The following is an 11,220-nucleotide window of genomic DNA, read 5'->3' on the forward strand; positions in this document are numbered from 1 at the left end:
TTTATTTCAAGCTTAACCCGCCATTGGTGACGTGAATTTGACTTACACCGTTGGTGACCCCGGTCTCACGCACCGGGGTTTTTGACTACGAGTTTTTCTGTAATTTACAGTTCATGCTACTTTTTATTGGGAAAGATATAAAATTTGATGTTTTGTTGTCAATAAAACATAGGTATTTCATAAATCAAATATCCTTTTTTAGCTTAAGACAATATCTTTGAAATAACTAAAATTTTCAAGTATTTTAACAAAGGTTTTTTAAAACTCAAAAATAAAGCAACAATCTTAATTATTTAACAATAAAATTAGGCTTAGTCAGTCTTATGACATTGAAAACATAAAATTAAGTAACATAAATGGTAATACTTCGACCAAAAAATAAATATACAATACTAAAATCACTCATCTTCAACAGCCAAACAACTAGAGCAAGTTGGTACCTACTACGTGCGATCTGGTTCGAAATTATCTGGTTCGAAGTCACTTCCAGATTCAATTACCAATGACGTTTATAATCTATCCTCATCAGATACTGCTTCTTGCAAAAAAACCTCGAGACGACGCAGATTTCTTTCGTAAGACATGCTGAGACAATGTTCACAATTTGAACAAAAAACACAGAATTTCTTGTAAAATATCGATCAAATCTAGCAAAACGTTTACTAATAATAGAATTATATGATTAAACTATAAATTACAACAATAGCTTTATCAAAATGAGTAAAATAAAAAAAATACACAATAACTATTTGACTTACTTAGTTGGTGACGCCGGTCTCACGCACCGGGTTGGGGCCAAAACTCTGTAACCTGCGCCTGCGTCGCTCTCGCGGGATAGACTAGCGGTAGGGGGCGCGAAATTAGGCAGCTACTCGAAACCACAGTGTAATGCGATAAACGGTGACAAAAATATTTGGGTTTCTTTAACTGCCCGGTCTCACAGACATATAAGGTCACCAATGGCGGGTTAAATTAATTTTTATGTAGCTACAGTAATGGCAGTATTATAATTATTACCAATAATCTCAATAGACTTCTGCACCTAAAATCCGTCAGTCCATTTACAATATCATGTCATGCTTACTTTACTATCCATAAAATATATAGCTAATTGTTTCCGTTTCATATAAAACATTATACACTATTATACCGTCATTCGAAAACCTTTTAATGTAACATAGAAGAGTAAGCTATTACAATAAATCGCCTCGACAACTCAGAAAAAAAAACCAATAAATTCCATAAAACATTGTGTACCAGCCCGGTGCTTGGAACTAGAACGGGGACCGCGATTACGATTTTCATGTGCACGTACTCATAACGCTATTTTTAATTAAATCCATTCGTACTATTTATGTATAAAGTTGCTTGCTACAAATGTACAATAGCAGAAATAATACAAGTCGTATATATTTCTACTTTATACGTAAAAGTTTTTAAGGTTATCGACCCCTGATGTTTGTTATTTTTTACGCGAAATTGGCTCATGAATACTGCATGAAATCTCGTACAGAGATAGATTATAGCTTGCATTAGTACATAGAGTAGTTTGAAATAAAAGAGCGTGTATGCTGAATACACGTGTCAGAAGTGAAACTTCTTTACCATAATTCAGAGATACTGAAATCGTCGCTTTACTAATTGACGTGACGGTACAAGCGCCTAAAGAAGTTTCACTTCAAAAAAATACCCAGAAAAGAAAGTCACACAATGTTTTATGAAGACAGTTGTTATTTATATTACCTTTAAAATTGTTTTTTTTGGCTAAGGCATTGCAGGCATAGGCACTAAAAACACAAATTTTTCCAAAAACACTATAAGTATAGGTAAATCATGCAGACAAAAATCAAAATAGCTTTTTAATAGTACCAATATGCAATATGTTAATATTGCATCGCGTTAAGTGAAATTTTATTTCTATTTGCACGGAGTTTATGTTGTTTGCAATTGGGTGAATTTCAACAAATGCCATTTTTCTTATCATATCGGTGAACTTTTTCATTTATATATATTTTTTATTTTTTTCATGTTTAATGTAATATTTAGGATACTAAATACTCCCTTATTGGTAACCATCAACGTATCTTTTAAGACTATGGAGAAAATTCAGTTTGAATTCTGGTTTCCACCGATGTGACAATCCGGCACCGATTATCTTTTCTGTACACCGATATGATAAATTTATTCACCGATGTGATATACATATACAGCGATATGATAATCTATCCACCTTTGAACATCAAAAAAGAAATAGTAGGCTTATACATTTTTGAAGGAGTGACTAAGAACTGAATACCTGAACTAAGGGTATTATTTTCTTAGAATAAAAAATAATGTTTTTTTTAATTATCATTGTGTTTATTTAAAAGAAGTATAAAAAACAAAAATTTCTTGTACGTTATTGTACAATACACATTTATTAATGTGGCGATCAAGCTAATTGTTTTGCCATGTGTAGGTACACTTAAAACATTGTGGCGTTCTAGGTTCAACAATACTAAGAATAGAAACTTTATATAAGAAAACTTTATATACCTAATTAATCAGCCTTTTAAGTTTAACCTTAATCATAACAACACTACAATAATCACAGCTTTAATTATCACTTAATTTAATATTTTTAAAATCTTTGTTCTCAGTGCGTAAGTATCATAGATTACATAGAGATCGCTTATATCTTACATCTAGCAAATAATCTTTACCCTTAAAAAAAAAACTTAAATTAAATCTGTCAGTATAATTTGGTTATTATGTTAATCAGCCTTTAAGTTCAACATAAATCACTACAGAACTTGAACCGTCTTCGTACTCCACTTTTATTAAATTGCACCATAATTAGACTTTTAAGTCATAGAAGACTATGTAGTATACCTATAGTTAATCACAGCACTTAATTACGTACTTTTATAATTATTATCTGTTACAACAATTAAACCTCTTTTTTTCAATTAAAACTAAAAACAATAAAAATAAAAATTTTAAAAACAAATCAGCCCAGATCAAAATAAGTCATCATCAGTGTCACTGCAACCAAATATATAATTAAATCTCTGTTTGATGTCAGGAGTTGGTTTACGTGGCTCATTTTTTTCTTTTTTAAAGTTAATTTTAGATTTTATTCTAAATATTTCCTCATCGGTGTCACTGTCTTCCACGGTAGGACTTGAAAATCTATTAGATGCTTTTACCGTATCCTCTTTATTTACGAATTGAGTTGATTCCTCTAAACCAACTAAAATGTTCGTGTCAATTTTCTCTAAAAATGAACAGGCAGGAGTACTTTGATCAAGATCTACATAGTTCAATAGCAAATTTTCAGACATTTTTGTCGAAGAGGATGATCTGGGTGCCGCATTTTCCGAGATTTTTAATGTATTTGATGGTGTAAAATACTTTGAATGTGATGGCTGTGGGAACAAAATTAATTTGTCAGTTAACTTTACTGGTCGCATTTTAGTGATATCTATTTTGGATTTAGTTCTGGATTTTTTATTACTCGAAGTAGAAAGTTGAGGTTTAGACTTAATTTCGTGTTCGGTTGACAAATGAAGTCTAGATGTTTGCCATGTGGACATTTAACAACATATTTCATACATTCATCTTCTATACAAGAAAGTCGACGTAAAACTATACGATTTTTAGCTTCTTTAGTCCAAATGACTTGTTTGACTTGCAATGTTCCACGAAATGTGTTCAAATTTGTAGGGAGAAGCCAGTCCTTTTCTTCAACTTCATATTCTTCTACAGTACTAATTTTCACGCCTTGGACAGCAGATTTTAAATAGTTTACAAAAGAGTCTATATTATTCATATCACCATCGTGTGCAACAAATCGATCCGCCGTTCGCTTCAGTAGCCCACCTACTCCATCTGGCGCACCTTTTCCATGACCACATTCACTATAGTTCCATATTATGTTAGTCAGAGAAGAGCAGTAAATACTGAGTTGGGACATAATATAAAAAATTTTCTTATTCCGATACTGGCCTGATGGAGAATCAGAAATAATAATAAGATTCTGAACAATTGGAGCTTCCTGTTTAATTTCTTCTAATATTGGAACAAGGTGAGCCCAAACGGCGGCAGCATCATGGCGCAGTGAAGAACTAATAGTGCAGAAACATTGAGTTGTTATATTCTCTTCCTTATTTTTATAGTAAATTACAGCAGTGTGTAATGTGAATTGTTGACGACTGCCACCAAAGTGCATAGATTGTATTTCGGACCCGTACTTGGAGCTATAGTTCTCACTAAAGTCAATGTGAACGACACAATCCTTTTCAGTCATGTTTTGTTTGTAGTGCTTAAAAGCTTGACTTTGATTTCGTATATTACTACAATGTGTTAAGAACGGTTTCAGATTGTTTTCAAATATTTTGATTAGTTGTAATGGTTTAACGGTTATTTTTACTTTTTCTACATTAACGGCTATTTTATCGACTCCATTTTTTTTGTAATTCTTTTTTATCTTCTTCCAATTCCAATAAATAACATCTTTGGAGTTATCAAATTCTTGATAATTTAAATGACGATTCTTACAGACAGGACATGTTCTTTGCAGGCATTCTACCTTAAAAATATCACAGCAAATACTACTTAGAATTTCAGTCGTGGTGTTTTCTTTTATGATACGATTTCTTTTTAAAGATGATATAACAAGATCCATGTTCTCATGTTTCTCACATAGGCATGTATTTCTCAAGTTTAATTTTGGCTGCGTGACCCAAAACGGCCTCATTCTTGTAAAAGTGACGTAACTGATTGGAGGGTAGCCCGAAGTCAAATACTTTTTGTGTAAATTTTTAATTGTGTCTTTCATCAGCCTTTTCTGTTTTTTTACTCCATTTTGTGTGACAGTATCCTTTTTACCTGGGCAAAGATTTGAATTTTCATCATCCTCAAAAAACTGAACAACAATCTTACGGATACGTTTTTGCAGGTCTATATTTTTTGGCTTCGTTGGGATTCGTCTCACTTCTAAATTACTCTGTTTTAATTTCTTAAATTCTTGATGTAGTCTCATGTATCTCTTTTTGTACATTAGTTTCTCTTTATTAGCCTTTGCCAATTGTTTTCTTAAATCGTGTATTTGCTGAGTTTTAACGTTTTGATATTTACGAAATTTCATTTTAATGTCTTGTTTGAATTTAACAGTATTAAAGGATGTGTCTAAGTTAGGACTATTTGGGCGTAATGTTGATTCTTCTGAATTTATAGAACTAATACTTGGCGTTCGTAAAGGAGATGCTATTGATAAATCTAGGGGACTGCTTGTACGTAAATAGTGGGAACTACTCGCTACTATGGCATCAATACGCAAATTAGGACTATTACATCGAACATTCTGTCGCAATAGCCGTGGGCTATGAGGTCCTATTAGTTCTTGAGAAATACCGGGCTCATTATCTTGATTTTTCGGTAGCGATTCTGCGTCATTGGTCTCTGAAACACTTGTTGGGTTGTTGCGGGCACCATTTGCCTTATTTTTTTTCCGCTGATAATATGCACGGGCACTGATTCGGTTTTTCTTTTGTGCATTGCGACGTGCATGTGCAGTCATTTGGCTTCGGGTTAGGATAAGTCCAGCTGCCTTTCTTTTAGCTAAGCGTTCTCTGTCTTTTCTTAAATGCTGCTCTCTTAACACAGGATCACTTTTGATTTTAGCTTTTCTTATTCTTTCCATCAACCTCTTTCTCTCTTTTTTCTCCTCCTCGTTTAGTTTTGATTTCAGCATTCTTAAACAAAATTAATCTTAATAAACAAAATTACTCGAACGAATTGTGTGCGGCACGAGCTGCACACAAGTTAATATTTATGAAAGTTAAAAAATATAATATGTGTATATGTATGTATATAATGTATGGTTGTAGGTATGCTCCATTGTTTTTTTGTTTACTTTAATGAAATGACACTATGTCTACCAATATGATAAAATTACACCGAGGTGATAATATGATCTACCGATGTGATAAAACAATCCACCGATGTGACAAAACTATGCGTCGATCATGAATCAAAACACCGATATGATATTTAAGACACCGATTGATTTTTCTTATCACATCGGTGTAAATTATCACATCGGTGGTAAAAAAGACCACCGATTACAGCGATATGAGAACAGCGACGTGAGAAATTATCGACTTTTTTGAAAATTATGAAAAATGTATAATATTTAGGCTAAATTCAAGTACCTATAATGATGCTAATTTACTTACTATGTCTGTTAGAACCAAACAATCGTAATAAAACTTCACATTACACTAGAAAAATGCAACCACCGATAATATAAAATAATTGCTTGGAAGTAACTGAAATGTCGTACTTACGTAATTGGCGGGAATATGCAGCGATTTGACACACGTCCGTCCTGACTGCGCACTAGCACACACTAACGAGGGAAATAAAATTGGGGTGGGGACACTGTCGGACTCATCGATGCAAAGTTAGGTTTAAATTACTTTTGTGCAGCGATATGACAAAATTTTGCGAGACAAGTACATTTATGCCTCTCAGTAATAAATATTATGAATTACGTAATAAAATATGCTACATATTAATAATAAAACTAATATTCTATGAAATAGAATAAGTTCTATTCTTAAGTTACTTATTTTTATAACGATATAAGCGTTTTTGCTTGTAAAAAAAGTAGAGGGACAGCACCGATGTGACAAAAATAGAGGTTTATGTATTTATTTCTACCTTTGTAAATAGACTTAGACAAATAATATTTTATGCCACAACCCAATAAATACCTAATGAATACAAAAAAAAATAGTACAGAACAATATTCCTTTTTTCAAATACTAATTTCAATGAAGACAAAAAAAAAAGTCGTTTGGGAAATTCACCCAATTGTTTGATCGGTATTCAATGTTTTTAAAATATGAATAATATTATTTATTTATTACGAGTGTTTTAAATCAGTTTCGATTTGTTGAATGCGGTGCTTCGTTGAGTGCTTTTGCTGGATTCGAAGTTGCTACAAATACATTTTTGGTTATCCAACTTTTTGATATCGAATTTTTTCGAGAAAAGTTTGACTTGTATGTTTGAATATTTGGACTGATATCCTAGTAATTTATAAAGATATTTTCGATTCTAACCTTCACCTTAAAACTGTTTGAGTTAGCGTTTGATTAGCGAAAACTGAAAAAACCTACACAATAAAATGCCCTTTTGCTTGAAATCTTCATTAGAACGTCCAAACTCCGAAACTTTTCCAAAAACTCAAACGAAATGAGCTAGTCTTTTTAAATATTCATTTAAATCCCTTCCTTCCCTTATAAGTTTTACGTCAAAGGGTCGCCCTTAAACGAAGCCCATAAAACTAGCTATATATTATATAACCTTGTATAACTGTCCTTGCTAGCTCAGCTTGAGCTCTACAGTTCGTAAGTTTAAGGACAAGGGTGCGGAATGATAGTTTTTAATTTATGTGTAACTACCGGACAATCTTGATTTACGATTTAAGTTTTTTTCTGGGTTTTTATTTGTTAAAGATGTTTTTCGACGATGTATACATGAATTACAGGATATAGAAAAGCCGAACATACATTCGTCTTATTTACGCTGATAAATCGAAGTACTTACTCACCAAAATTTTGGAATTTTTTGCTGTTTTAAATAACAATTAGGAAAATGAAAATCTTAGATCAGTTTCAATGAGAGCATAATATGTTTCGTAGTGACTATTTCCACAAAACATTAATGCGATAGAAGAACAACTTAGTTCGGTTCCACCATTTCGGAGATACAATCCACGTCCAGATAAATAAATAAAGATTTAGAAGTAAAAAAAAAATGATCTTGCAATTAACTGACTTTCTTTCGACTTCATTTCACCCTAAACTTATAGACTACGTATAACGAGTATGATTTACCGTATTTTGGTTAATAAAACCCCAAGTATAGGAAACTTTTACTAAATGCCCCGTTTAATTTTACCGATTCCGACTTATCGATTAAACAAATTTGATTTATTAATACGAGTTCCCTTCTTGTTGTTTTCTTTGGAATTACTTTTGTTTTTAAGAATGTGTTTGAGAATTACGTTGAAGGAGTCAATTCATATGATTTGTAAAATAATGTTAAGAATAAGGAATTGTAAAATTACGTACCTATGTTTTATTTTCTTTGGCATGAATAAAAAAAAAAAATATTCGACGTTTTAACACAGTAATATTATAATACTACACTCTATATAACGAATACATCAAATCGTTACGATTGTGTTTATTTATTTATTTATTTATTAATGTGTTAGGATCTTACCTTAAATAATACTTTTCAACTAGAGCGAATTGAAATAATTATTCATATTTCTGATTATAGTAGTAATAACTCTCCGCCCGTGGCATCGCCCGCGTTTTGAAAGAAAAACCCGCATAGTTCCCGTTCCCGTGGGATTTCCGGGATGAAACCTATCCTATGTGTTAATCCAAGTTACCCTCTATATGTGTGCTAAATTTCATTGTAATCGGTTCAGTAGTATTTGCGTGAAAGAGTAACAAACACAGACACACACACATTCTCACCAACTTTCGCAATTATAATATTAGTAGGATATATGTTATAGCAAACGAAAATACTACAAAGTTTTTGTGTGAAAATCGAAACAGTTTATACAAAAGCTAAAGTAACCAGAACACTTATCATTAGCACTATTTTGCGTGAAGCCAACCCAAAACAGCTTATACAAAACTGAAGCAAACACAAGCAAATACATTTTTACTGAAATTGAAAAGTCGATTTGTGTACATTCACGACGCAATATTTCATACAAATATTTTGAAGAGTTAGCGAGCAACTCCGTGTAATTTCCGTGTAACATTTGGCTTTAAATTTTTATTTATCGAAACCGGGTTACCAGTTTGTAATATATTACGGTTTGTATTTACATTTAAATATAGTGGAGTAAATGTTTTTTTAGCCTTGTAAGTACTTACTATTAAGCAGTCGAAATAATTACTTTTTAGGTATTTCGTGTTTTCCAACTTATTTTTACAGTCTTTAAGGAAGCCTACTGTACATTCATCATTCATCATCATTCCAGCCTTTCAAGACGTCCACTGCAGGACATAGGCCTCCCCCAAAGATTTCCAAAACGACCGATCACCAGCGGCCTGAATCCAGCGGCTCCCCGCCACTTTGATCAGGTCGTCTGTCCACCTCGTTGAAGGCCGTCCCACACTGCGACGTCCTGTACGTGGTCGCCACTCTAGAACCTTTTTGCCCCAGCGGCCATCGGTTCTGCGGGCTATATGCCCAGCCCAGCGCCACTTCAACTTACTAATACGGTGGGCTATGTCGGTGAATTTAGTTCTTTTGCGGATCTCCTCATTTCTGATTCGATCACGCAAAGAAACCCCGAGCATAGCCCGTTCCATAGCTCGTTGAGCAACGCGAAGCTTGTGCACCATGCCCGCGGTTAGCGACCACGTCTCAGATCCATAAGTCAACACCGGTAACACACACTGCTCGAAGACTTTCGTCTTCAGGCACTGAGGGATTTTGGACGAAAAGATGTTGCGTAGTTTCCCGAACGCTGCCCAGCCGAGTCGGATTCGACGATTGACCTCTTTCCCGAAATTGGACTTACCTAATTGGACGCTTTGTCCCAGGTAAACGTATTCGTCAACAACTTCGAGAATAGAGTTTCCAACTGATACCGGAGTGGGCACAACATGGACATTTGACATGATTTTCGTCTTATCCATGTTCATGCTAAGGCCCACTTGTTGTGAAACTCTGTAGAGGCCACCGAGCATTGTATTGAGGTCTTCCAGGGATTCTGCCATGACTACGATATCGTCGGCAAATCGAAGGTGAGAGATGTACTCGCCATTAACATTAATGCCAAGTTCTTGCCAGTCCAGGAGCTTGAAGACATCTTCCAAAGCAGCGGTAAACAGTTTCGGAGAAATAACATCTCCTTGTCGGACCCCGCGCTGCAGAGGAATTGCCTTTGTGCAATGCTCCTGAACCCGGACTGACATAGTGGCGTTTTCATACAAACTTCTCAACACTTCGATATACCGATAGTCAATGCGGCAACGCTGAAGAGACCTCAATACGGCCCAAGTCTCGATCGAATCAAAGGCTTTTTCATAGTCCACAAACGCCAAGCATAATGGCAGATTATACTCCTCCGTCTTCTGTATAATCTGCCGCAGCGTATGTATGTGGTCCATGGTGCTAAAGCCTCTTCGGAAACCGGCTTGTTCGGGAGGCTGGAAGTCATCAAGCCTGCGTTCGAGACGATTCGTAATGACTCTCGAAAACAGCTTATAAACATGGCTCAGCAGTGATATTGGCCTGTAGTTCTTCAACAGGGTTTTGTCTCCCTTTTTGAAGAAGAGGACAACCATACTGCTGCTCCATGCTTTTGGCGCAGTGCCCTCGAGTAAGGTGGAAGTGAATAACCTCTGTAGCACTCTGAGGATTGGTGTGCCACCCGCTCTCAGAAGTTCAGATGTGATTCCATCCTCACCCGGCGCCTTGTTGTTCTTAAGCTGTTTGAGAGCCATTCTAATCTCGTACAGGCTGATGTCCGGGATATCTTCGGTGTAATGTCGGGTTAGTCGGGCTCTAGGATCTTTCGCCGGACTCGCAACAGGCTTAGCAATGGAGGTGTAAAGGCGTCCATAAAACTTTTCGACCTCGCCTAGTAGCTCCGGTTGAGACGACACAATTTTGCCACTATCCGTCTTCAGCTTAGTCAACCGGCTTTGCCCAATAGATCCATCTCTTGCGAACACTTTTGAGCCTTTATTTCGCTGTATCGCTTCTTCAATGTTTTTTGTATTGAAGGAGCGGATATCGTGTCGCAAGGACTTTGTAATTCGTCTATTGAGCTGCCTATATGACTTCGCTTCATCGGAAGTATTCAGTAGAAAAGAGCATCGCTCTGCCAGGAGCTTGAGGGTATGGTCGGAAAGTTTTTGTGTTCGATTCTTACGGGGAATCTTGCAGTGATGCAACCCTACCGTACGAATCGTTTCGATAAGCCTGTTGTTCATATCGTCCACAGATACGTCATCGCCTAGGCAAGCGAAGCGATTTTGGAGCTCGAGTTGAAAGCCTTCGGGGTTCTGAATTAGGGTGCGGAACGGTCGAAGAGTTGACTTAATCAAGCGAGACCTTTCGAGTTTCACATCTATATTCAATGTGCCTCTTACCATACGGTGATCGCTGCCGGTTTTGACCCTGTTGATC

At 35.4% G+C, this 11,220-nt stretch overlaps 1 protein-coding gene across 1 annotated transcript; it reads right to left on the bottom strand.

The window, feature by feature from the left end:
* Positions 1-1,955: 1,955 nt before the first annotated feature.
* On the bottom strand, positions 1,956-6,849 carry LOC123693784. The gene is made up of 2 exons (XM_045638997.1): positions 6,330-6,849; positions 1,956-5,735 (listed from the first exon to the last, which is right to left on the bottom strand). The coding sequence occupies exon 2, from the start codon at positions 5,732-5,734 to the stop codon at positions 3,464-3,466; it is 2,271 nt and encodes a 756-aa protein (XP_045494953.1). The 5' UTR covers position 5,735; positions 6,330-6,849; the 3' UTR covers positions 1,956-3,463.
* Between the last annotated feature and the right edge of the window lie 4,371 nt (positions 6,850-11,220).

The sequence above is a fragment of the Colias croceus genome, chromosome 8, assembly GCF_905220415.1.
Source record: "Colias croceus chromosome 8, ilColCroc2.1".
Taxonomy (NCBI): Eukaryota; Metazoa; Arthropoda; class Insecta; order Lepidoptera; family Pieridae; genus Colias; species Colias croceus.

Bases quoted from the DNA above. Each gene is read 5' to 3' on its own strand.
- LOC123693784 (XM_045638997.1), bottom strand. From the start codon at position 5,734: ATGCTGAAATCAAAACTAAACGAGGAGGAGAAAAAAGAGAGAAAGAGG.